The 27,911-nt window shown below is 44.7% G+C and overlaps 1 protein-coding gene and 1 long non-coding RNA gene across 4 annotated transcripts in view; one reads left to right on the top strand and one right to left on the bottom strand.

Moving 5' to 3' along the window:
• MYLK (myosin light chain kinase) overlaps window positions 1-27,911 on the bottom strand; it is a 344,254-nt gene that overhangs the window by 183,262 nt on the left and 133,081 nt on the right. Inside the window, exons 1-4 of one of the 2 annotated variants that reach the window (XM_050916916.1) lie at window positions 24,296-24,510; window positions 15,055-15,262; window positions 11,682-11,730; window positions 4,437-4,602 (exon numbers count right to left, since the gene is read on the bottom strand). In XM_050916916.1, coding sequence (XP_050772873.1) covers window positions 4,437-4,602; window positions 11,682-11,730; window positions 15,055-15,262; window positions 24,296-24,328 — 456 coding nt within the window. In that variant the 5' untranslated portion in view covers window positions 24,329-24,510. Of the gene's footprint in view, window positions 1-4,436; window positions 4,603-11,681; window positions 11,731-15,054; window positions 15,263-24,295; window positions 24,511-27,911 lie in introns of those variants that run through there. The other variant, XM_050916915.1, reaches the window with a different exon arrangement.
• Window positions 20,413-25,799, top strand: LOC127030529 (uncharacterized). Of its 2 annotated transcripts, XR_007768402.1 has the most exons (3): window positions 20,413-20,465; window positions 20,663-20,727; window positions 23,614-25,799. It is a non-coding gene; the product is annotated as an uncharacterized LOC127030529 (long non-coding RNA). The 2 variants fall into 2 exon arrangements; XR_007768401.1 differs by lacking the exon at window positions 20,413-20,465 and having other exon boundaries at window positions 20,524-20,727.

Below are 27,911 nucleotides of genomic sequence, written 5' to 3'. Positions count from 1 at the left end.
TGGTTGAAACTTCAACCTCAAAAACAGTCGTGGTCAAAGTTGCCGGTCTGGAAGTATCTACATGGAAAGAAGATTTCTGATAATGAAGGATTCTTTGATCTAGCAGACAAAGAGAGAATCTCCCATGGCTGGAATCTGTAGCGAGTTAAATTCACACTAGAAATAAAGCCCCCCCCCCTTTTATTTTTAAAGAGAGGATAAACAAACACTGAAGCAACTTATCATGAAATGTGATGGGCTCTCTATCAATTGAAATCTTTTAAACAATATTAGATGACTTCCTAAAAGATAGGCTCTTGTTCAGTCACAAGCCATGGACTTGACATAGGAATTAATGAGCGAAATTCTATGGCCTGTGTTACACAGGAGATCAGTGTTGATGAGCACAATGGTCCCTTTTGGCATTATAATCTATGTATCTCACACTGAGCAAGCTATTGTAAGCTAATCAGTGCATGTGCTTCAGTAGTCTTTGCTAACAGATGCCACAAACTTTCCTATTCTAAATACAGGTAGAAATTGTACTCTCCCCAGCAGCATTGTATGATACTTGTTGGTAGATGTTGAATTTTTAACACCTCCGATGACTCAATAACTTCCTAGTGTCTGAATAGTATAAATCACAGCTGAAAGAAAATTCGGTTAAACCAACTGACACCACTGTCCTAGGAATCCAGCATGAACTACTGATCTTTCTGAATTAGCAGGTAAGCAATGTAAAAGGAAAGAATAAGGCATCCCCAAATGGATCTGATTCATTCATTCTGAAAATTGTGGTTTTATGTAAGTGTACATTAGTTTTATGATGCCTCACGATAACACTCTGCTGTTAGATCTTTGCTAAGAAAAGGGAAGAGACTGCCACTTGGCAGAACAAGTTATAAAACATGGATTAATGAAATGCAGATTAGCTAAAGCTCCTTGGGACTTTATTATGTTTTTGCATGGCAGAGTGGAGCCCTGAACACTGACTGATGCTCCATGGCATTTCTGTATCTCAAGAGAGAAGGGAAGACAGAGATAGATTTTATGATAGTGCCCAGTAACTGGAAATGTGTTCTTTCAATTATGAAACATTCCCACACCTTTAAACATTCCCACACCTCCTCTGTTGATTAATGGGATTGTTCAGTTTTTGGCAGAGAACCTGTATGAGCAGAAGAAATGAAAACCAGTGAGAAAAATTCCCTACATTTCCTACCATCTGGTCAACAGTCCTTGCTGTGATGCAGAAGACAGTGGAAGAGAGGAAGACAAAAGAATTCATGTTCAATTCTATAATTTTGAAAAGCAAAAATGTCTGCAATCTTTCAAAACAAATGGTTCAGCAGGGGATGGGCAAACCAATCTAATAATTAAATATCACCCAAAAGCGCCACAATTACTGAGACAAATATGGTTGTAAACTTGGGAAATCGTCCAGATAACAAAAGTCACTAGAGCATGGTGTTTTTTAACTGTTCTAATAACCCTAACTTTACCTTACAAATCAGAAATTGTAGTGTTATTTGTTTAGAAGCTGAACACCAGACCTGAACATTTCCCAGCTTTGATCTGAAGTTTGCAGCTTAGGCCCCTCCTCATTTTCAGGGCCCGATTCTTGGGGCCTGGGGTCTTCGGTGGCAGGGAGCCTGTTTTGGCAGTAATTCAGCAGCGGGGGGTCCTTCCGCTCTGGGACCCACCGCCGAAGTGCCCCGAAGACCCGCGGTGGGGGCCCCCTGCCGCAGAATTACCGTCGAAGCAGGACCTGCCACCGAAGTGCAGACCGGTCTTCAGGGGTAATTCGGTGGCGGGCAGTCCCCACCGCGGGTCTTCGGGGCCCTTAGACGGCGGCGGGTCCCAGAATGGAAGGACCCCGAAGACCAGGCTGCACATCAGCGGTGGGTCCCACTTCGGCAGTAATTCAATGGCGGGGGGTCCGCAGTGGAAGGAAGCCCGCCACCGAAGACCCTGAGCGGGAGAAGCTCTGGGGACCCAGACCCCGTGAGAGTTTTCTGGGGCCTCCGGAGTGAGTGAAGGACCCCACCCCAGGGGCCCTGAAAAAACTCTCCCGTGGGGCCCAGGGCAAATTGCCCCACTTGCCCCCCCTCTCTCGGCGGCCCTGCTCATTTTAGAAGTTAAACTCTTTTGTGATGTGGCTGGTTTAGCAGAGCTTATATTGATGTGGATGAACTGTTCTTTTTCAAACCTGGATTTTTTTTAAATATGCAAAATACTGGCAAATAAAAATACACCTGGCTGTTACTGCATTTAGACTGCTTATTTCCATTTTCCTCTGTAGGATCTTTTCAGGTATCACTAAATATAAACTTCTTATGGACAACTAAAGACCAAAAAGACAAAGGATAGCCTTGTGGTAAGGCCCTGGACAGGGACTCAAGAAAGCGGTTTTCCATTTCCAGCTCTGCCACAGACTCCCTTGGTGACCCTAGATAAGTTATTAAATCTCTCTGGGCCTCAGTTCCCCATCTGTAAAAGAGATGATAATATGTCTCTTTTCTCATCCTTTGTCTGTGTTTTCCTTAGATTCTAAGCCTTTTGCGGGAGGGACTATTTCGTACCAGGGGCTTGTACAATGGGGCCCCGATCCTGGTTGGCACTATCACAATACCAATAATAAATATCATTAACAAGAGTAAAGAGACAGATACAAGTGACAGTTACACTTTGGAATGACTCTACTAGTTTCAGTGGAGTTGTCTGGGTTACAAGTGAGGGGAAGATTTGCCCCCTCAATGTTGTACACAGGTTTCTTGACATGCAGTATAGTTTATACTATCACAGTCACTGGCGCTTACTAACTGTAATTGAAGTTTCTTCGAGATGTGTTGCCCCTGTCTGTATTGTACATGTGGGTGTGCATGCCCACAATGCACCTGAGTAAAGAAATCCTTCAAAGCAGTGTCCGTGGACCTGCAGGTAAGCAAGTCAACCGATTGATATAGAACTCAAACAATCTTGAGGAGGAATTTGGGGTATAAATTAAGAGAGACCTTCTCTTTCTGAAATACTGTATAAAGAGTCTGCCATCATGGCTCCTAGTTCTTTGACCCTTCTGGCCAAAGTGATGGCCACTAAGACCACCACCTTCATGGACAGGTGGGTCATGGTACGTTTTGCCATAGATTCAAAAGGTCGACCTGAGAGTGTTGACAGGACAAGGTTAAGGTCCCACTGAGGCACAGATTTGAAGACCAGTGGGAAGGTACTGATCAAGCCCTTCATAAATTGCACAGTAGCCAGGTGTATCAACACAGAACACAGGAGGAAGGCACTAATTGCTGCTAGGTGTACCTGCAGCAAACTAAGGGCCAGACCTGAAGTCTCTAAGGAGAGGAACTAGTCTAGGATAAACCAGAATGCTCACCTACCAAGGGAATGTTGGTGGCGTTGTGCCCAGGCTGAAAAGTGCCACCATTTAGCCTGGTAGCAGGCTCTAGTAGAATCCTTTCTACCTTGGATAAGGATTTCCCGATCAGGGGTGGCGTAGGAGTATTCTATTTCAGATGCCCATCCAAACACCAGGCCTGAGGTGGAGTGAGCCTGGGATTGGGTGCTTGATTTTCCCTCCATCCTGGGTTAAGAGATCCTGAAATGGGCGGCTTCTGATAAATGGCATGCGGTCATCTTCTTGAAGCCCATAAGAGCTCCCCTAACACTCATGGGAAGTCCTGGAGGAGGACTCTTTGGGCTTCTGTGGTGAAGGCTCTGTACCAAGGCTCATGCCTGAAGGGGCACTGCTGGTCATTTGAGGCCAATAAATGGTGGGTCTTTTGGGAATAAGGTCAGAATGGGGCCTCAGAACCTCCTCCATCAGGAAATTTTTTAGTTAGTGCTCTTGGAGCTCTCTAGTTCTGGGTGGGAAGGATCAATAACTACTGTGCTTTGCAGAGATGTGCACCTTACCCAGGCAGAACAGGCACCTTTGATGCTCATCACTGACAGAGAAAGAGCAAGGGCAGGAGATGCAATTTTTGAATCCGAAGACTGTGGGTGTAGTCTTGGACCAAGGAAGATTTCCATAAATGGGGGCAGAGGAGAGAAACTATCCTATATTAACTATAATATACTAACTATAACTACCAAGTTAAGATATAAAAACTATTTACAGCAAGTCTCCATTACAGGTTATGCATGGAGAGAAGGAGGACGTGATTCTGACTCAGGCCATGCAGTGGTAAGAAGGACCTGGAAAGGTGTTGACCCACACTGTTTCTTATATTCTCAGTCGGGAGCATGAGGGACACTATTGTGCATGTGCTGGTCAATGGACACTGCTTTGAAGCATTTCTGGATGCAGGTGTATGGCATGCACACATACCCTCGTTTGGAAAAAGACATAGCAGGACCCGCACTTGAAGAACCAACAGACTTCATCCTCCTATAATAGAAGCTATGAGGCAGAACAAGGACATTAACCCCTCAGGAAACCATACCTTAAACCAAGTTATTTGAGGCTGTGGTCGTCCTGTTATTTTACAGGAGAATTTGCCTGTCTGGCCTTCACGCACGATGACTCTGTTGGGTTTCGTAGCAAACTTTGGTGGACTTTCTCCCCAGATGCTTGGCCTGTTCTCCACTGACGGAACAGAAAATCTGCCCCTGGAAAGGCAATGAACATCTTAGCTTAGCAGAGGAGTTGTAACCTTTTCTTCTGGTTAGGCACACTTCACAAAAATTATCAGAACAGTGGTCTGCCAACTGTGAAATAGCATAAGTGGTAACCAACATTGTGTTACAAAGGTATTAGCATAAGATGACAATTTTTGGCCAGAGGACAAAATGTTCAGAAATCAGAAGCTGGCAAATGTGTGGCCAACGTAAGGAACAAAATGCTGACTTGTGATAAGGAGACACCCAGCACAGGCCCACATGCTCTCAACTTCTCATGCAACTGGACACTGTTCTTCTATGTGCCCTCATCCAACAAACACACAACAAGCACTCACACCTTTTTTTTGACAATTCTGGTTGCTTATAACCAGAGCTGGGCAACGAGTCACAATGTACAAAATACACATTTAAATCAGTCCTTTTTTTCCAATCTGTTAATTGTCTGCTAACAGATATAGATTTACTCGTATTTGTTAGCTGTTCAGAATTATTCTTCAATTATTCCACCCGTCGATGAGTGTCATAATCACAATCATTTGTGGTTATGAATGACATTCACTTTTCAGCACTGTTCTAACGTGTGTACTTAAAATTCAGTATTTTAGTAAATGTTTCTGCCAAGAAATTCATTCGCTAAAATGTTCACAAAGTGAACATGAAAAGAGCACAAACAAAACAAAGCAAATGAGTTTAGAAGTTCAAATTAATGATAATTAATAACTTTTAGCAGGATTGGCCCAGCTTTGCTTATAAAGATGACATAGCTGTGGAACAAAGTGCTTTGCTATGGAAGTGACACTTCAACACTGAGTGAGGTCAGTCACATAACCTTGAAATACAAAACAGCATTGTAAGTAAGACAAAATAAGTGCCATTTATGCCTGTTAATGTCAAAAGGAGCTATCTGAATACAGCCATGGTATAATCAAGCCACACATCAGCAGAAGATAGAAGATGGTGATTATTTTTAGCCTTGAATTTCCGGCAAATCAAACCATTTTTGGGGCATTGATTTTCCACACAGCATCTTACCCACGTGCAAATACCTCCCTTTTTCTATAAGGTATCAGAACACTAATACAGACCTCACAGCCTCAGTTCAAGGAGCTCCAAGATATGATGGTGGCCATATGGGCTACTCGAGGATTCTGAGCAAGACAAGACCATGATGGAGAGGATTTAAACAGAGAATAGGAATATTGAAATTTTTTGGGAAAAAGTGGTGCCTTACCCTAAAGAGAAAGGCTAGTGCTTTGTAAAGAAGGTCACTCAGATAGTTCAATCCCAAAACTTAGAGGGCACGCATGTGTGCACACAAGTGTGTATATCTATACATACATGTACACACAGGTGTATGTATATATACTGATACATCAAAAGAGAATATTAATTACCACTAGATTACTAGACGTACATACACACCCTTCCTAGGATTTACAAAACCAAATACAAAGAGCTATATTCATATTATTTTCTTTTTTAAAATAACTCGAGTATTTTGGATTTAAATCTTTCCATAACTGAAAATTCTGAAAGCTCTAAACAGGAGTAAAACAAAAGAGCAAAGAAAACAGGAGAATGAACCTTTTAATAACTATTAAAATCCACTGGATTAGGTGTGCTCTTTAGAAAGACAGAGCTAAATAGCAATATGACTATCCTTCCTCAGTAGGACTATTTGGGATGTGCATATTCCCCTAGCGTGTTTGCAATACATATAATAGCACAAAAGAACCTAAAAAACAGTTACCTGCCTTTTCATAAATGACTTTCTTCAAGATGTGTTGCTCATGTCCATTCCATTATAGGTGTATACATTTCCAAGTGCGTGGTCATGGGAAATTTTAGCCTTAGCAGTATCCATAGGGCTGGTTGTGGCACCCCCTTGAGTGCCGCGCTCATGCGTCAGTATATCAAGCGCCGCCGGCCCGATGCCCTCTCAGTTCATTCTTGCAACTCCGACAGAGGGGCAGAAGGGTGGGTAATGGAATGGACATGAGCAACTCATCTTGAAGAACAACTGTTACCAAAAGGTAGGTAACTGTTTTTTCTTCTTTGAATGCTTGCTCATGTCGATTCCATTCCAGGTCACTCACAAGCAATGTCCATGGAGGTGGACTCAGAGTTCACAGACTTGCAGCTTGCAGCACTGCTCTGCCAAAGCCAGTGTCATCTCGAGCTTGTTGGGTAAGCACATAATGTGACATGAATATGTGGGGGTGGGGACGGTCGGAGCTGCTTCTGTGCCGACTGCAGCATATGCATGCCCGACAAGCAAAGGGTAGCCCTAGTGTCCTTCAACCCATGCAGCCTTGCATCAGTCTTCTCCAAAAAGAGTCCATTCCCATCGAATGAGAGGTCCTGGATAGAGGTCTGCATCTCTTGGGACAGGCTGGCGGTCTGAAGCCAGGAGTTGCACCTCATGACCACCGCCGATGCGACCACCCTAGCTGCTGAGTCTGCCATGTCCCACGCCACCTGGAGAGAGCACCTAGCTGCCGTGATGCCCTCCTCCATCAGGGTGCCAAATTCATGGGCCATAACCTGAGGGAGAGACTTGTTTAACTTACAGAGGGAGTCTGATAAGTTAAAATTGTACCTGCGGAAGGAGGCCTGATGGTTCGCCACCCGGAACTGCAGGCTGGCTGTTAAATAAATTTTTCTCCCCAAAAGGTCCAGTCTTTTGGCCTCTTTATTTTTGGGAGTTGAACTGGTGTGCCCCTACTTGTCCTTTTTGTTGGCCGCAGAGACAACCAGCAAGCCCAGAAGTGGGTGAGTATAAAGGTGCTTGAACCCTTTGGCTGGGACAAAGTACTTCTTTTCGGCCCTTTTGGAGGTGGGATGGATGGATGATGGGGTTTGACAGAGGGCCTTGCCAATCTTCCGGACCCCTTCATGCACTGGTAGTGCAACACGTGCCAGGGTAGAGGCTGACAGGACATCAAACAAGGTGTCCACCTGCTCGGCCATCTCTTCCACCTCTGGGCCCAAGTTCTCGGTCACCCATCTAAGCAGTACCTGGTGTTTTTTAAAACTGTCCGGGGGGCTGGCCCTCAAGGGTCCCGCAACCACCTCGTTCAGGGATGAGGATGATGACTGTACCACTAGGGGAGGCTCCAGGGCATCATCCCTCATGGGGAAGGGTTTTTGGGGGGGTGAGTGCTGTCTCCTCTACCCCTACCTCTGAGCGTGTCTTATGCACCGACCCCAGTGCCGCTAGTGCCACTAGCTGTTGCTCTGAGCTGGTGGCAGATAAACGGTACGGAAGGGACGTAGTCATCAGCAACATGGCCACTGGCTGTACTGCCAAAGCGACATCACAGATGTTGACAGGGTCTCAGGTGCTCAATCGCACTGGTGGGGTCTTGGTGAGGGTGCCCTTCCGTGCTGGAGGAATTCCCTTCCGATGACCACGGTGAGGCTGTTAACACCTACGTCTGCCTGCTGACCACTGCTGCCAGAGACCAGTGCCTGGAGTGGGAGGATCGGTGCCAGTATCAAGGGAATCAGTGCCAGGGCTGGGGGGGACCAGAAACACGATGAGGAGTGCTCCTACGGGGCAGGTGACCAAGATCTGTGCTGAGAGAATGACTGGCAGGAGGGTGAACAGTGCTGGTAGTACAGAGACCAGCACCTCCCCCTAGGCGACCTTCGTTGAGATGGAGGGGACCATGATCACGGTGCTAGTGACTGATGGTGAGCCCCAGAGGATCCGGGCTGAGACACTGCAGATCTGTGGCACGGAGATGGAGAGCGCTGCCTTATCTCGGAGGATCGGCAGCACTCCACTGCCCTCTGAGGGGTCTCAGCAGCTGGCTTGCCCTCACAGGGAGCCTTTGCCGCTTCCTGCAGCAGATACGATGCAAGCGGAGGCCTCTACTACTCTCACAGCATCAAGGGAACTTGGGAAGGTGTTGTTGTCGCCTGAAGTTTGGGTCCCCTACTGCTCCTACGGTGGTGGATCCTTTAAGGGGCTAAGGGCCCCGACAGAAGAGGTATGTCCACATGGCTCCGGAGTGGCAGGCTGGCCAAAACTGGGTTCTTTATCTGATGCACCATGGCCTTTCTTGCTCAGTGCCAGGGAACCATGCTTCTTCATTTTCTTTCTGGGCACCAGCAATGGGGAGCAGTGCCTGGTGAAGCCTGGTGCCGAGGGTGCCCAGCACACCAGGCTCTAGGCAGGTCTTAGCAGGATGGCTAGGAAGCCAGACAAAGGGCCATCTCCATGAGAAGAGCCCACAAACAAATATCCTGCTCTGAGTGCTGGGGCGAAAATTTTTGCAAATACGACGCTTGTCCTTCACACATGATTCCCCCAATCCTTTGGGGCAGCTGCTGTGGGGATCACTTACAGGCATAGGCCTGTTACAGTCTATGCAGGGCTTAAACCTAGAGACTGGGGCATGCTCCCCTGGGGCAAAGTCCCCGCTGGAACTGGAACTTCTAACTACACTTAACACTAACTACTATAAGCAACTATTTACAAGGCCCTAAGGCTTGAAGTCAGAAGAGACAAAACTGCTAGCCTTTGCTCTACAAGGAAAGGCGCTCTGAGTAACCACCACTGGTGGTAAGAAGGAACTGAGAGGGCGTAGGGATGGCAGCACCTGACATACCGACACATGAGAGCGGCACTCAAAGAGGCACCACAGCCAGCCGTACAGATACCACTAAGGCAAAATTCTCCAACGACCGGGCATGTGGGCGCATGCACATCTAGAATAGAACTGACATGAGCAAGAACTCGAAGAAGAACTAGTAATTTTCACTTGCTTGACTAGTCTATTTTCATCGCTGTAATCTGAGCGAAATCCAAAAAGTAAACAGATAGGATTCATAGCGAAAAGGGAAATTAAAATACTCAATACTAATCATCTGTGTTCTGATCACTAACACTGGCAAGGGAAATTATTTTTGTTTGAACCTAGGGGGCCCATTTCCCCACTCAATCACAGTGGTGTGAATTAGGAATAAGCCAATTAAAGTCAATCGAGTTATGAAAGTGTAAAACTGCAGGTAATTGCAAGAAGAATCAGACTCAGAATTTTGAACCCCAAAACCACCATTTAATTATAAATGTTTGGTGAAGAGCACAGCCCATGCAGTGGAGAAATTGTCCTTTGCAGGGGCGGCTCTAGGGATTTTGCTGCCCCAAGCACGGCAGGCAGGCCGCCTCCGGCAGTTTGCCTGCGGAGGGTCCACTGGTCCCATGGCTTCGGCGGACCTCCCGCAGACGTGCCTGTGGGAGGTCCTCCGAAGACGCAGGACCAGCGAACCCTCCGCAGACGTGCCTGCGGGAGGTCCTCAGAAGCCGCGGGACCCGTGGACCCTCCACAGGCACACATGCAGGAGATCCACCGAAGCTGCGGGACCAGCGGACCCTCCGCAGGCAAGCCGCCAGAGGCAGCCTGCCTGCCGCCCTCGCGGCACCGGCAGAGCACCCCCCACGGCATACCGCCCCAAGCACGTGCTTGGCGTGCTGGGGCCTGGAGCCACCCCTGGTCCTTTGTGCCAGCCTCAGCCCTGAAGCTATGTCTGGATACATTAGTCCATTATTGCTAGTGGTAGCAGTAATATGGGGCAAATCTTGATCAAACACACAGTTGTGCTGGGTACTGGGGTGGGGGAGGAAGGGGATCACCTTAAATATGGGAGAACACTCTTTTACAGTACACTTCCCTTCTAAAATCTCAGTTTTTATCTATATCTGCCACGGCTTTAAGGATAAATAGACAGGTAATGCCGGTAGGAGTTTAGAATGCTAATGGGCAGGGATTGCAGGTGATATGGTATTGCACTAAGGATACCAACACTGACAATAGGGTTGCCAGATGTCCTGACACTCTAAACCCCTTCCCGCACCCCACCTCCCCTGCCACACCCCACCTCCCTTCCCACATCCCAAACCCCTCATCCCTGGCCTCATCCCAAGCCTGCACCCCCAGTCGAGTCCTCATTCCCCCGCACCCTAACCCCCTCCCACACTCTGCACCCCTCATTTCTGGCCCCAGCCAGAGCCTGCACCCCAGCTCAGAGCCCATACCCCACCCTGCTCCCCCAAACCAGCCCAGTGAAAGTGAGTGAGGGTGGGGGAGAACGAGCAACAGAGGAAGGGGGGATGGAGCGAGTGGGGGTGGGGCCTCAGAGAAGGGACAGGGCAGGGGTGTTCGGTTTTGTGCGATTAGAAAGTTGGCAACTCTATTTAAAAAGCACTCACACCTAATCTTCAAGCTATCAAAATCCTTCCATCGCCTCCTTAAGAAAAGCTCTCATCAACCAAGTGCTTTGGTTGTGGCCATGGGTAATATTACAGAAACACCATTTGGCCCATTAAGCTGCTTAATCTCAATGATCCCAACTCAAGACAGTTTCATGAGTGCCAACTGCAAAAGGGCTAGCGAGATGCATCTTTCCAGCTCTCCTATAAATGGGAAAGAGTTCACATCCCTGGTGAACCAGGAGTAAACTGTGCTTGTCTACACATTGATTCCTATGGGTGTATTCTCCCGACTGGCATGCGACAGGACTAGCTGAAGCAGATTACTGCCATCCCTTCTCAACAGACAAATGTCAATCCTCTGCATATATTATTCTCATGGATTTATAGACAGAACAGCTCTCACTGTAGCACACTGATTTGGGCTTATCCTGGTTACTTGTTTACAGGCATTACGTGGGCACTCCGTCACAGAATCTGAGCATTTCACAATCACTAATGAGGTCGGCCTTCTAGCACTTTCGGGAATTAGGTTAGTAGTGTTACCCCATTTTACAAAACAGGAAAACTATGGCACTGCAGTGTTTTCTACAAGGCCACATGGGAATAGAACCCAGATCTCCCAGCTCTCAGTCTTGTGCCTTAACAAGACCACCCCTTCCTCCATTATTCAAGCCTCTGATGTTGGAAGAGAATGCTGCCAAGGTCACTAAGCGGAAATCAAACTCGTTTTAATTGGCCCTCAAAGTAAAACTGAGCAGTAATGTTAAACAGCAAAGTCACTTGAGGAAAAAAAATTCTCTACCAGACCTTGTGTTTTAAAGAACTCCATGGAGCCTAGAATTCTTACCCAAGGGTTTTGGCACTGGACAGCAGGTTGTATTTCTTCAAGGAGTTTCCTGTATGTTATAGAAAGACAACAAATTAGATGACTTATGATTATTAGGTACTACAGATACCAAAATCTGTGTAAGTACTATATTTCTTTCTCCTGCTTTCAAACAAGGATCAAGAAAATTAGAGGCGGAAGATACCTATGGTACAAGTTATTTTACCCACAATCTAACCAATGCAGTTGTATGCCCTTCAGTATAGGACTGTGTTTGGTTCAAGACTGTGTTAAATACTTAACTATTAACTAGATTTGGGTTCCAGCCAGAACTCCAATCTAATCATCCCTGAATATTAGGAATTTACAAATCCACTATCCACACTTTTGACTCAAGCCACAAAGACCTCTGTCTACTTATAACTAATATTGACTAATGATTAGAGAACATGACTTTCACTCACACTGTATTCCAGTGGAGAAGGCATCAAACAACATGTCCAACGTTCAAAGACCTGGATTCCGTTCTCAACTCTGACACTGGCTTACTGTGTAATTTTGGGAAAATTACTTAAGAGGCCAGTTTTCAAAACTTAGGACTTAACAGCTAAATTCTTGGCTCAGTTTCCCCATCCATAAAATAGGGATAATTTCTTATTCACCTTTGCAAAACCATTTGAGATCACAGGATGAAACACTCTATTATAAAATCCAAGTATTATTAATAATCATTTTTAGAGAGTCATATGAACAGGTTATTCTTTTGTTCATGTATTTGTCCATGTCACCTTTTCTTTTCAGTGTGCTTTTTTTCAAGATAATATAACCCACCCTACAGTACTGACAAAATATACACTGAATACTTAGCGCCATCTACTGGACAGACTAACAAAATAAACATTACTAGCTTTTTAATAGACAAAAATTGTCAATGAAACAGGGCAGATCAAGGGTGACAGTGAGGAAAAACAACTATATGGCAGCTGTCAAAAATGTAAGCTTCTTGACATTTATAAGTATCTGCCATAGATCTCCTTTAAAACAAGAATACCAGATGGAATGGTACCAGTCAAAACCTCTGGGCAGGAAAGCTATGTAGTGAGTCAGTAATGTTTCTTTCAGACAACAAGCAGTCCCGTATGCTTATCTTCGCTGGAAATAAAACAGTTCTGTATTTTACATCAGTGGCGCATGGAGGATTATTAGAACAGAGACTTCTGTAGTTCCTAAACCCTAATGAGCTTAACCCTTGGGTTCTTTACTGCAAGGAAGTTAAAACAATAATGAATTCAGGACTGAATAGCCAATGTCAGGAAACTGATTTCAAACTCTGCCCCTGTGCAACCTGTTGATTGCAACAAGTTAGAATCAGAAAAGGAAAGAATTTGCATACATTTTTCCAACAGAAAATAATAATGATCATGCCAGAAACATGCATATTTCAGTTTGCACTCTGATGATTTCCATAAGAGGTCTTTGACCATGAATAGACAAACTTCTTTTTTTTTTTTCCAGGAAAGGATGAAGTTGGGCAAGATATACCTTGGGAATTCAACAGGAAGCCAACAACCTGAAGGGCTTTGGTATTCACCAGAACTGTGAAAAGAGGCACATTGGCCAGCTTGAAACAGAGAGTAGCACTGATGTCAATTTCTAACACTTTTCTCTGGCTCTGTTACTGGGAGTTTTAAATTTAGCAGTGTAAGGCTTTGTCTACACTGCCAATTGAAGGACAAAACTTTTGCTGTTCACAGGTGCTTAAAAAGCCCTCCTCCCTGCAAAAGACAAAAGTTTTGCTGCAGCAAGTGGCAGTGTAAACAGCTCGTTGTTGGCAGAGGCGCTCTCCTGTCGACAACGCCAAACCCGCTCGTAGGGGGTGGAAGTATTTTGTTGGCAAAAGTGCTGACAAACAGAGTTTACACTGCCTAACTTTTAGCGACAAGTGTAAACAAAGCCTTAGATTATCTAATATGCAGATATGCCTTTCTGAATTCCCATTTTGATCTTCGCTGCTTCCCATGTGACACAGACATATGTGCAAACTGAACCATATATTGAGCATAGCTGGGAGATACTCAAGAAATGCAGACTTTCACTTGTGATGCTACTGTGTTCTAAAAGCATCTGTAATTGGTGCCATCACTGTATCTGACAGTCAGTTGCTATTTCCCTCAGAAATCTGAGGCTTCCATGGTTATCGGCTTAATCCTGAGAAGTGGCTTCCATGGAAGTTAACGGTGCCTTAGCAGCCCCCAAGATCAGGTCCTTTGTTACCCAGCCATTTTAAGGCATAAGAAGCTAAAACAACACCTACCTTCGCACCTCACATGCGCGCGCGCACACACACGCACACACACACACAGTTAGAACTCCCCTGCTTCTGGGGAAAGAAGAAGGTGACAGGCAAAAGATTACTGTTTCTATTGAGCAGGCTCCTGCCAGGTTCCAAAACAGTGAACAAGAGGAGGGTGGCCAGACTTCCAGAAAAAACTTGATTTCAGCAGCCAGAGGACTGAAGATTCCTGTGGTAGATTTCCCTAAAGGGACATTTTGCTATCAAACCCCTGCTCATGGAATTACATCATTCATGAGTCTTGCTTATACTTTTATTGGTATCAATTCAACATCTTTACAAATGACAAGAGGAAACTTATGGGTCTGATCCAACACCCACTGAAGTCACTGGAAGGCTTTCCAGTGAATCCAATGAACACTGGTTCAAGCCTTTAATACTTAAACACAAACTTATTTCATACAGGACACTGATTAAGTGAGTTTTTTCTTGATCTGGATTTCCATTAAAAAAAAATCTAGAAAAATTCAAAATACAAGGTGCCATCTGTGATAAGTACATGTCAAACTGTCTTGTACATCCAACCACATTAAATGCTACCGTAAATTGCTGTAATAAAGCCATGCAATGATGTTCAAAAATTCCATTGTTTTAAATTAAAACCTCCCCTTACATTTTCAAAATGTCATACCAGGTTTTAGCAGCAAAACTCCTATTAATTGCTCTGGTATTCTTGGGGCTCATTTCCCATTCTGTACTGATACAGCCCCCAAATATGGAGGCACCCAAGGTAAGTGGAAACGCTTCTGAAGATTTGGGGCTATGTGACTTGCTCCTAGCATCAGAAAAAATGAGTGCCAGGTAGGATTAGAACTAAGAAACTCCTGGCCCCTAACCCTGTGCTCAGACCACTCTTCTCAATGAGAACGGTGAAGAGGCTAATACCGAGTGCTACTTCTGCATCAGTGATCAACATTGTACATACAGGTCGGATCTTCACCTGTCAGTTGGATAATCTCATCTACCTTTCCCCCTTTAGAGGGTGTGTTTTATCATACCTATGATTATATTTAAGGAGCAGAATAATAATATTCCTCTTACCTTCCACAGTTAGCTCCACTGTCACCTGGCGAACTCCACCATCATTTGCAGCCTCACAAGTGTATTTACCACTATCTTCCTCTTGCACATTTTTTATCACTAAGCTGAAAATCCCTCGAATGCTGCGGTCCACTACGTAATACTCTCCCTCTGTGATGGGAAGTCCATTTCTGTACCATGTGATCTGAGGTTCTGGATAGCCCCTGACCTAGAAAGATGGGTTGGGAAGAAGACAGGAAGAAGAAAAACATCACAAGTGATTTTAGCAATAAGAAATGCAGGATATTGAGCAATACTGTGGAAAGTTCTTGAAGCAGTAACTGTTAAACACATAAAAAACTTTGCAAGCCAAATGGCAGAACCTAATGAAACAGAGAAACTACTGGACATATCAAAATGTTAAACTCATAATACTACTCAGGCAGATATCTATGCAGTGAAAGTTTTCCATTAGAACGATTTGCCTGCAACAACATATTAAACTCACCAATGAGGAATTCTGAGGCCTAGGTTCCAAGTATACAGAAATTCAAAGGCAGAGCAACTACCGTACATTTAAGTATTCAGGGCCTTTAGGCCAAATTTTTCTAACAGGGTTGCCTGCAGTTTGGCTGCAACTGGAAATGGTATTTATGCACCCATATGAAAGGGACTTTATTTTCCAAAGTGCTGAGCACCTATAGCTCCTATTGACATCAGCGGAAACTATGGGTACTCAATCCCTCTATCAACTAACCCACTTTTATTTAGGTACCTAAAAAGAGAAATTAAGGGTCCACATTTGAAAACACGCCTTAACAGCCACTCAGATGCCTTGGTGGTAGGCATAGCACAGGACCCTAGAAAGATCAGACATCTCTCCCCCATACTATATTACAAGAGTAGGCAACCTATGGCACGGGTGCCAAAGGCGGCACATGAGCTGATTTTCAGTGGCACTCAGACTGCCTGGGTCCTAGCCACCGGTCTAGGGGGCTCTGCATTTTAATTTAAATTTTAAATGAAGCTTCTCAAATATTTTAAAAGTCTTGTTTACATTACATACTACAGTAGCTTAGTTATATATTATAGACTTATAGAAAGAGACCTTCTAAAAATGTTAACATGTATTACCGGCAAGCGAAACCTTAAATCAGAGTGAATAAATGAAGATTCGGCACACCACTTCTGAAAGGTTGCCAATCCCTGCTATATTAAATGGATTCAGTCTATTGGTGAGCGAGCACAGACACGCATAATTGACTATAAAATGACAGTAGCAAGTTCACTGCAGAAGAGAACCAAGTTAATTTTGTTTAAAAGAAAGGAGAGGATGTGGGTAGCTCATCATCTGCTGCAGGTATTACAGATAGCTTCACATTTTGAGCCAGATCTTCAACTGGTATAAATTGTCATAGCATTATCTACTTCAATTAAACCATTCACATCAGCTGAGGTTGTGGCCTTTTCACTCACAGAAGCAAGAAAAAAAAACAAAAACCAGACATACCCCTGATTTCCTCACAAAATTAACTGTTCAGGCAATGATTCTTCCCATACTTCATGAGAAGAGCCACCACTTTATGCCTCTGTATGTGTCAAGTCACACTAATGCAGCCAGCAAAATAACTCGGCTACAACATTTTCACTCTCCTTCCCTAATCCCTAACTGATAATTTAGCTCCCATTTCCTTGATCAAACGTATTGTCTTTGCCTTAAATTCTTAATAACTGAATGGATCAAGAAGAAATGCCTCATGCTGTCCTCCATCTCCTACTAAGGAGAAGGAATGCTGCAATCTGCTCTATTTTATGGAAGTTGGGCTTCCTAGCAAGTTGACAATTTAGCTGCCCAGCAAAATTTAGATGCTTTGTCTTTAGTTGTACATAACTTAGTTTATTCAGATTCCTCCAACATTTCCTCCCTGCCTTAATTCAGCTGTCCGTTTCCTTTTCCTGTACCACTCATTCTCCTAGTTACAATTTTCAGCAGCACCACTCATACTCATTCCTTTGTTCTCTTCTTTCAAAACCAGCCCTTTCATTTTTAATCCAATCCCTCTTCACACCACCTGGGTTTCTCTTCTGCTGGAGCCTAACATTCTGATCTGTAAGACTTTTTTTAGAACCACATCACTTACAGTAGTCAGAAGCCCTTTCTCTTCCATTAACTCCACAGGTCCTAGTTACTTTTGTTAGTGACATGGCAATCCACACTCCGTCACATTAATTACCTAATATAGAGTATGTCATGACAGGACATTTTATGTTTCCCACTGTAGGCAACATAATGAATGTGCTGGAGGAGCTTTCTATTTCCAATCTAAACATCTAAAGCTTTTCTCAAGCCTATCTTTACTTAAACAACATCAAGGTCCTTTGGTGAAAGTGTAACCCACACACCTCCTGGGTGTGGTGTTCTGTCCCATCTAGTGGCACTGAGACCACTTAGAGAGAGAGATTAATGAGTCTGCTCTACAGCCTTAGCTAAGAACCATATGGCTTTCAGCTCATGCAGTAGAGGCTCATGCACTAAGCTCCAAAGGTCCCAGGTTTAATCCTGCCCACCATCGACTGTGATCTGTTGGTGTTAAAAGTGGGGGTTTGTCCTGGATTTCGACTGGGAAGTCTCTGAAGCTCAGGATATGCTTCCTCAGTTAGGGAAAGTATGTAACCCACACACCTTCTGTGTGTAGGTGCTCTGTCCCATTTAGTGGCACTGAGACCACTTAGAAAGAGATTAATGAGTCTTAGCTAAGAGCCATGGGACTTTTAGCTCATGCATTTAGCTCCAGAGATTCCAGGTTCTATCCCACCCACTGACGACCAGGGTCTGGTCGGTGTTACAAAAGTTCTTTTGAATTCTTCAGTAATGGGAGGCACTATTATAAATAAAGAGAGCCACTGAATCTCAACTTCATGTAGTTATCCTCACAGCCCCCCTGTAAGGTAGGGAAATGCTATTATCCCCATTTATGGATTTGGAACAGAGGCACAGAGAAGCTAGATGATGTGCCTGGAGACAAACAGGATGTTTGCGGTGGAACAGGAATTGAACCCAGGTCTCTCACAGCTCAGACTAATACTACAAGCACTAGACTGTCCATCCTCTCTCCATGTTGTTATGTGGCCATGCATTTCATAGAGCACAAGGTCCAACAACACACAGACTGTGCATCCACTATACTCGTTTATATTTCATGGTCAAAAAGATTATCACAGGGTCCTCAAGCTACAGGAATATTGTTTAAAAATAAACAAAAACACACCAAACAAATCTCTATCATAATTTAAAAACTAAATAGGAAAGCTCACCCAGAGATGATCACGTAGCAGAAGGGAAACATCTTCTATACCACTGGTACCCAAGCTGTGGGGCACTCCCCACTACGGGGCACAGAGGAACATTTGGGGGGCTGCAGCAGGGCCTGGGCCAGCCCCCATGGGTGGCAGGAAGGGAACACCACCCAGCTCCACTCTGCCCCCAACTCCACCTTTGGCTCCTGGCCAGCACCACAGCCCCAGCCCTGCTCGCAGCCACGGCCCCTGCTCCGCTCCCAGGCCCAATCCTGGCCCCTTGCTGCAGTTCCCGACTGTGGCTCCCGGGAAGGCATGGACAGATTCCATTACTGGTAAGGGGGGGATGACAGAAAAAGGTTGGGGACCACTGTTCTACACAATGTTTGACACCTAAAACATCTGGATTCTGTAACCACGGTATTAGGACTGGTCAAAAATTTTCTGTCAAAACTATTTTTCAATGGATTTTCTACAAAACACTTTTCTTAAGAAGTGTCTGCTTCCATTGAAAGACCAAATGCACAAGAACTGAACAATTCTCAGCCAAAACCAAAAGTTTGGTTTTGACCGATAACTGTTAATGATTCTGCACTGGTATAAAAGTGGCTTGAGCCACTGCAGTTTATCCCAATCAGAACCTTTGAACACTAGTGTAATGCATCTGCCCCAAGGGTTTGTACCAGGGCTGCTACATCTGTGCAAAAATCCTAGTGTAGACAGGCCCTAAATTCTCCATCGACTATGAAATTAAAGTGAATGCCCTTTCTCCCAATTTTTAATACATAATAAGATGTGGAATTTAGGAAGACTCTCTTTATCTTCAAAAATGTGCTATGATCGACTGTTAACTCTTTAGTCTTTATTGCCCCCCTGGTAAGAAGGTCTGATCTCCCCTGCGTGGATTAAGAAACTGAGCCACAGAGGGGTTGAGGGACATGAGCAAAGCCAATGGTAATTAGGGACAAAGTGTTAATTAGAATTGAATTTCGATGTTAGGCCATACATAGTAGGAGATATTAGGTTTCAGGAATTTTAGATGAAATAGAATTTAAAATTATTGTTTTATACACACACGTTTAGGACCAAGAAGACTGTCATAAATATTCAGAAAGCAGCTATTTGAGTGGTATGCAGAAAGGAGGTTCTTTAATAGCTACTTCATTTTTTGGCCAGAATGAGCCAGATTCTAAGCTGGTGTAAATCAGCATAGCTCTACTGAAGTTACACTAGCTATGTCAATTTGCACCTGCTGAGAATCCAGTCCATAAGCATAATTCATCTGCCTCACCTCACCCAAGACACATGCTTAACACACACACACACACACACACACACTTGCAGAATGTATAGGCCTGTAGATGCTAAAGATATAGGAAAAATATCACTCCATTTCCCTGCCAGTGCAAAATTGTTCCCTACAATATTTCTTCTAGTGTATGGTCCAGTTCAGCTTCAAATGGCCCATGCAATGGGCTTCCATTACTTCTTTTGGAGGCAACAATTACAACATTTAACAGACTTGTAACTGGAAGAATTTTCCTGAGATTTAGGCCATGTCTACATTTCCCAGCTTACAGCAGCACAGATGTAAGAGCACTCCTGTAGCCATGTTATGCCAATGGGAGAGAGCTCTCCTGTTGACATAATAAAACCAGCTGACGAGTGTCGCTGTGCATATGAGCACTTATGCCAGCAACACTTACGTTGCTCAAGGTGTGTGTTTCTTTCACAACCCCAAGCAACAAAAGTTTGGCCAACATAAGAGCTATAGTAGGCATGGCCTTAGTCTACATTTTTGCCTTTATTTGTCATAGTATTCCCAGCTCCAACTTGGACCACAGTAGATATTCCTACTGTCAGGTAAGAGTTAAAATTTAGCTAACAGCTAAGACAAAGACCGCAGAACAACAGGAATGCTTCAGCAGCAAGGACACTGACAACTGTAAACAACTGATAAGCTTGTATGGTCAATGCCTGCCCAGTAACTCAGCTCTTACAACAGAACAAACTCTCCCTTCACAGCCCACCGGATATCTGTAAGCACTCATCCCTACCACCACCACCCCACATCCCGCCTCCTTTCCCCACAAGGTAGTCATAGACATTTGATGCAATTAGAATGACCTCTATATGTACGTACTGTTCTTAGTTCTATCTTTGTTCATATATATGCAGATAAATGCAAATTAATAACACTATATATAACTGGCCACTATGGCACCATATTTTTGAAGCTCCTCGTCAGTCTTCCTAGTACCATGAATAAACCCCCTTCAGTATTGTCTGTGGTTGCCTGATTCTTGGGGAAAATAATCTTTTTGCCTAACAGTTTTGGCACAGCGAGCAGGATGTGATCGGGAATCCTCGGAGAGTTTCTCACAACCAGGGATAGAGGTGAGTATCCTTTTACTTACCACCTCTACTGTACACCTTGATTTGGGACTCCCCGAGACATCCCTTCGCACTCCCTTTTTAATATGAACCACATATAGGGTGCACAGACCAGAGGACTGAATGGAACTGTGTTTGTGGCCAAGTTTTTGGAGTGCAGAGATCGCTGGAGGCGAAGGCTGCATCACTAGTTACTGAGCACCAGAGTGGGTGCTGCAGTAAACTGAGTACAAGGGTGTGCTCAGTCGGTCTCCCCTGAAGCACTGCTTAAGTGGGTTTCAGGAAGCTGGGATACAATGTCCTATGAGTTGCCCCAGAATGTGTCAATGATTCCCTCTATGGGAGGGGGATTCATTGGCACGCCCCAGGTGCACCAAAGAGACTTACTCTCTACAGGAGGGAAACTCATTGACTGGCCCCGGGGAACATCAATGATGCCCTCTACGGAAGGGAGGCTCATTGATTTTATAAAAGGGAAACATGAGAAGGTTCAAAAGATGATCGCAAAAATGGATGGAATGAGGGTATGAGTATGATGGACAGTGTGTTGTGATGGTCTGGTCAGACGATAGGAAGATTAGAGAAGGGGACTGTAAAAATGTATTGAGAATACGAAAGGAAACTACAAGAGTTGGAAATACTCCAAAAGGCTCTTACATCAGAGCTAAATCAAAAGGTAGATTGCAACTGCAAGCTGAGTAAGCTTGAAGCAGAAAACAAAGCTCTAAAAGCAAAACTAAAAAAAAAAGCCCAACTCCTATGCGCATCGTATTGTTGCTACCATACAACAGAAGGGTAATTTTACTGACCCTGACTCAAGCAGCAATACTGATAAAGACCAAAATGAAATTAATTGGAAACACCTTAAGAAACAAATTCAAAGTTGGAACCTGGCACGCACGGGGGAAGATCAAGATAATTTACCCCCTCCTTCTCCCCCCTTTTAACCCAGAATTAAGTGCCAGTGCTCCCTTGGCCCCTCTCCAAGTGACCACTTGGTGGTCAGGAACAGGTGAAAACAGAGTGGCTCATAATACTTACAAGTACATTCCTCTCAGCACAGAGGAAATGAAGGGCTTACTGAAAGATCTCCCTGATCTAAAGCCCAAAAACCCAAATTTGATATTCTGGAAAAGAATAAGCCAGATGGTTACCATCTATACGTTACATCCCAAAAGGGATCTTTATATCTTAACAAAAGTTAAATACCCCGATCTATCATGGGCCAAGATCCCTACAGAAGAACACCGAAACAGCATTTGGGCCTCTGTTAAATCTGAAAATGATATGACCCGGGCCTGCACTGAGTTTAAGGAAGCTGTCCAAGAAGCCTTGGGGAATGGAGCCGGTAACTGGGGACTGATCGTGGGCAGTGTACAATGCAAGGCTGAGCCTGCGGCTCAATATTGAGAAAGAAAATGAGAGATATATTCCAGCAATGCAGGCCTTGCAGACCCAAAGAAAACAGGTCAGGGGTTTCTAAAAATGTTAAAGGAAGGTTTTAACTCCCACCTGCAAACAGCCCTTAATTTGGGAGTGAACCCAAGCTCTTATTATGAATCCATCTGTATGTGAATGTGCAGCCAGACAAGCTAAAAAAAATAAGGAGCAAGTCTACTTGCATTGCCATGGTAACAGCAGAAGATCATGTAGCCTGTTATAATTGTGGCTGTCTCAGACATATCCAAAAGCACTGCAGGCACAAGGCCCAAAAGCCTAGTCAGGGACATAATTATGGCCAGTTGAATCCCTGCAGCACCTCACTGCCCTTTCAGTATCGTCCCCACCCCTCCTCCCCCACACACAGTGTTTTGTACGTGTGGAAACCGGACATTGGGCAGCTGGATGCCCAAGCCGAGTAGCCCTGGGCAACTGGCCCCAACCGGTATCTCAACCAGCTGCCAACCCTTGCTCACACCTAAGCAAAGAGCAAATGGCTAGGCTTTTAAATTCCATGACCCGTTAGGATCCAGCTGCCCCCCCTTGCTCATCAGTACTGCTAATGCAGATATAAATCCTTTGAGACCACACTTACAAGCATGAATTAGGGGCTGGCCATGCACAATTCTTGTGGACATGGAAGTATCTGTTTCCATTACTGACCTCCCCTTCCCCACTACTAAACAGTATGCTACTACAGTATTTCAGGGGTAGGAGGTGCACAACTCATGGGTTATAAAAGCTATCCTGTTCTTGTAAAATCTCATCTATCCTTCTGGACTCAGCCTTTTTCTAAAAATGTAGTTCCAAATGCAGAGGGGACTATTTTGGGCATGGATGTCCTCTGCGACCTGGCAGCAATTCTTAATCTTGCGCAGAGTACAGTTACTGATAAACTTATGCGTACTCATACCATTCCTCTTCGTAATGATAAACTTCTCTCTTCTGTTGCAACTGCCAAATCCATGGCTCTCACTTGGGACACCTCTAACCCTTTTTCAAGAATTATGTTCCAGGTTCCCCTCTGTTTGGGCAGAAAATAAATGGTCTTGCAGTTTGATGCCTGCTCATCTATGCCCACCTATCCAGATTACCAGTCAACTCCCTCCACCCACCAAGCAATACCCTCTCAAACCTGAGGCCGTAGATGTGGTAGGTAACATTATTCACTCTTTACTTCAGCAAGGTATACTGGTTCCTTGTGGAGGTGCCCCCTCTTAAGCCCAGGACCCTCCAGAAACCCCCTCTTGGGTGGACGTACAGGAGGGAGATCAAGTCATGGTAAAAACATACAACTCTGGGATATTTCAGCCAAAATACTCCAGCCCGCACATGGTATTGGCCCATACAGATACCTCTGTGAAAGTGCAAGGAATTAAAACATGGGTTCATATAACCAGAATTAAAATGTATAAAAAAATTTGTTTTGTTTATATTGTATCCTTTTAGGTAACAAACAACTCCCCACGTTAATCCTCCTGGCAAACGTACCTGATGCAGCCTCCTGGGACCTGCCCTTAACGCATGTTACACAAGATGCCTGTTTCAAAGCTGGCCAGTATGTGCAACTCCCTACAGGAGACAGCAGTGAATAGGTAAAAAAACAAAACAAAAAACGGACCCTTGGCTTGCCCCCAGAACGACCACCTGGGACCTATCATGGTTACAGCTCGCCTCCAAAAACATCCAGGTTCCAAGATCTCAATCTATCACAGCCTAGGAGCAGTCTTCGGCTCCCTCCCTGCATTTCACCGGATCTGGACTGTAACTGAGTATTTAGCTCCATGGGATGTGGGCACACACATATAGGACCCCCATTTGGGGATGCAAGGTCATACAATTCTTGGGTCAAAGGCCAAACCACCCAAGCCCTTAAGCATACTAACACCAGGTTATCTTATGCTCCAACTGCAACTGCTGTAGGCATAGAGGATTTTTACAAAATCCTTGAGAAAACCTCAGATGCTATAGTCAACCTGGCCAAGTCACAAGCTAAAGGTTGTGCTTGTGATATGCTTGTGATATGTTTAACATTGCAAAAGAAAACATGTTAGATGTATGCCAGGGTTTTCCTCCATCCCATACCCTTTCCTCCCCCACCCTTGCCCACATGCAGGCATTTCTACTCAACTGATAGTAGCCTCTTTACTTCCTCCAGACTCATCCTTCTCCTTTAATTTCCTTCTTGTGTATGCTTCTGTTATCCCTACCCATGTGTTTCCTCCTCCTTTCTGTTTTAAGTCTATTGGATATGTAACTAACGATATGGTGTACAAAGTAGGGCTGTCCAGATACCTGGCACCATCTCCTGCTAATGCTACACTGATGACAACCTCAGACTGTTGTACAGAAACAAAACAGTTACATTGTGGTGTTACTGTTCCACCCTTCGTCCTTTAATCTTGTCCTCTTCTGTTGTTGTGGATGTCCTTCCTCTTGCAGATGGTGAAGTTGCTGTATAAGTATCCGCTACACAATGGTGTTTCATCATCACTGCATCTTATTACATACGGATGATTACAGTGCCAGGCAAACGCTTCCATGTGCCTGCAGATTACTGACTCATTTACCCCAGGTGATGTGCACCTCCCCGGCCGTGTGTTCACTAAAATGACAGCGGGTCCTCCATGGCATAACAACCTATACCTGGACAATACACTGGTTCAACTAGCCAAGGAGGTACTACTCAAAGTCGTCCTGGCTGCTGCATCTGTGTTTACCACTGTTCATAACCACATCACCAAACCATCCAATCAAACCATCACCCAACTGGAAGATCCTCTTCATAATGCATCCTACAGCCCCATCTCCTGATGCTGCTGTTGCTTCTATATTTGTGTTGCTAACCTCTCTGGTCATGTGTGGGTACTTTAGACACATGCTTAAAAATCTTACTATGGTTCCTACCTTTACCCTCTTTCCCCATTTCCCTCTCTCCCCTCCCCCTCCCTTGGGCAACCCTAAAACAGATCATGTATATCAAAGCATTTGAAGTATTGACATTATCTCATCTAAAAGTTCTATATGTCAACAGGAGGGCACTGTCAGGCAAGAGTTAAAATTTAGCTAACAGCTAAGACAAAAACCACAGAACAAGCAGGAATGCTTCAGCAGCAAGGACACTGACAACTGTAAACAACTGATAAGCTTATATGGGCAATGCCCGCCAGTAACTCAGCTCTTACAACAGAACAAATCCTCCCTTCACAGCCCACCGGATATCTGTAAACACTCCTCCCTACCCCCCACCCACCTCCTTCCCCCATAAGGTAGTCATAGACATTTGATGCAATTAGGATGACCTCTATATGTACGTACTGTTCTTAGTTTAATCTTTGCTCAGGGTTCTCTCTTGACTTGTAAGAATGTCTGTTTCTGTATGTACAGATAAATGCAAATGAATTGATAAGACAATGTATATAACTGGCCACTAGGGCACCATATTTTTGAAGCTGCTTGTCAGTCTTCCCAGTACAGTGAGTAAACCCCCTACAGTATTGTCTGTGCTTGCCTGATTCTTGGGGAAAAGAATCTTTTTGCCTAACACTACCCAATTCTTCAGTTATGGACAGGCATCTACAGATACCTCTTCAGTATCATTTGGCTGAGTTATACATAAACATTTTTTCAATTTCTTCCATGTGTGTTTATTTTGTACATGATATCTGTATGTTTTTAGACATATGCACATCTAAGAAGCTGCGGAAATTCCATACCAAAAATTATAATACAGGCTGATCGACATGCGATTTCCCTTTGATGGGTTAAGTCATTCCCTTCGCTAGCTCTATTTTTTTGTTCTTTAATATAAGGCTTGAAAATGAAATGGAGAGGAAAGTTTGCAGCACTGCTCTACTGAAAGGATTTATTTCAGGTTTGGGTTTGGAATGTGTTTCAAACTGAGCCAGACCCACTCTGAAAGACATAGCCTTGCCATAAAAGTGTCAGGGATTCTTAAATGAATCACTGGTTACTGGGTTTTATGCTGATGGACCAATTCCAGAACTGCAGCAGGTTTTATATTCCTCTCCCAACCTTTCCAGAGCTCAGTAAAAACATCTGCCTTGAATAATGCATCCATAGCAAGGAGGAATCTATCTGCTTATCTAATGCCCTGCAGCATAGGGCTATAACCTTTATTTACTGCCTCGTCCTTTCTTTGTATGAATATCTCCAATTCTGATGAGACCCTGGCCTTTCACTCCAGCCTCTCCAACAAACATTAAAAAATGCTGACAACAACAAAAAATAGTGAAGATCTTATGTATGGTACATGTAAATGTTTAGAGTTTTGGGCTGTGACAGTCAACTGCTGAATCTTCCTGAAAAGTCCTGTTAGTATAAACACAACTGTATATCAAAGCACCAAGACGAAGATCTGAGGGTAGGTCTACAGCACGAAATTAATTTGAATGTATTTGAATTTTCAAAAGCGATTTTATACATTCAGTGTTGTGTCCCCACTACAGCGCGTGAATACGGCGGAGTGCATCCACAGTACCGAGGCTAGCATCGAATGTCGGAGTGGTGCACTGTGGTAGCTACCCCACAGTTTCTGCAGTCTCTGCTGCCCATTGGAATTGTGGGTTAAGCTCCCAGTGCATGATGGGGCAAAAACATACTCACGGGTGTTTCTGGGCGTGTACCATCACTCGCTCCTCCCTCCGTGAAAGCTACGGCAGATGCCACACTGCCAGCAGATGGTGCAGCACGGTGTCCCGCCTGTCTCCTGGTACTATGAATCCACCTCGCATGTCCTCTCATATTTCATCTAACCATTTCCTGCCTTTTTTCAGCTACCATGAACAGAGCTGCACAGCTTCTGCCGCTTTTTCCATGTTGTCTGTCCTGGGCTCCCATGGAAGCTACAGAAGGCAACAAGTCCCCGCCATTTTTCGGCCACCATGAACAGAGCCACACAGCTTCCGCCGCAAACTCTGCTCACGTTTCCGCCGCAAACTCTGCTCTCCCGCTCTTGCAGCTCTAATGAGCTTCCCGACTCAGTGAAAGCTACAGAAGACAACCATTTACTGCCTTTTATTGGCCATCTTGAACAGAACAGCTCGTTTCATGCCCTTTGTCCAGGATTATCTGTGCAGGCGGCACAGCGCGGAAAGCATGGAGCCCGGTCAGATCTCCACTGCAGTTTTGACCATTGTAAATATCTCGCACGTTATCCAGCACTATGTGCAGTACCTGCAAAACCGGGCAAGGAAGCGACGACAACGCAATTACTATACTGATGAGAACATGGACACAGACATTCCTAGAAGCGTGGCATGAGGCGACTGGGAGATCATGGTGGCACTGGGCCTTGTTCATGCCGTGGAATGTTGATTCTGGGCCCGGGAAACAAGCACAGACTGGTGGGACTGCACAGTATTGCAGGTCTGGGATGATTCCCAGTGGCTGCGAAATTTTCGTATGCATAGGGCTACTTTCATGGAACTTTGTGACTTGCTGTCTCCTGCCCTGAAGTGCAAAGACACCAAAATGAGAGCAGCCTTGACCGCTGAGAAGTGAGTGGCCATAGCACTGTGGAAGCTTGCAAAGCCCAACAGCTACTGGTCACTTGGGAATCAGTTTGGAGTGGGCAAATATACTGTGGAGGCTGCAGTGCTGCAAGGAGCCAACACAAGGGTTAGGGGGGTGGAGGAGGAGGGAAGGACAAGTCGAGAAACCAAATCAAAAGTTCGCATATGCCAGCTTTTTGCTGCTTGTGTGATCCTCTGGGGTTGAGCGTGTGG

This window comes from Gopherus flavomarginatus, chromosome 10 (genome assembly GCF_025201925.1).
Source record: "Gopherus flavomarginatus isolate rGopFla2 chromosome 10, rGopFla2.mat.asm, whole genome shotgun sequence".
In the NCBI taxonomy this organism is placed as follows: Eukaryota; Metazoa; Chordata; order Testudines; family Testudinidae; genus Gopherus; species Gopherus flavomarginatus.
Note: the sequence above shows the minus strand (reverse complement) of the source record. Positions and strands in the feature narration are given on the sequence as shown.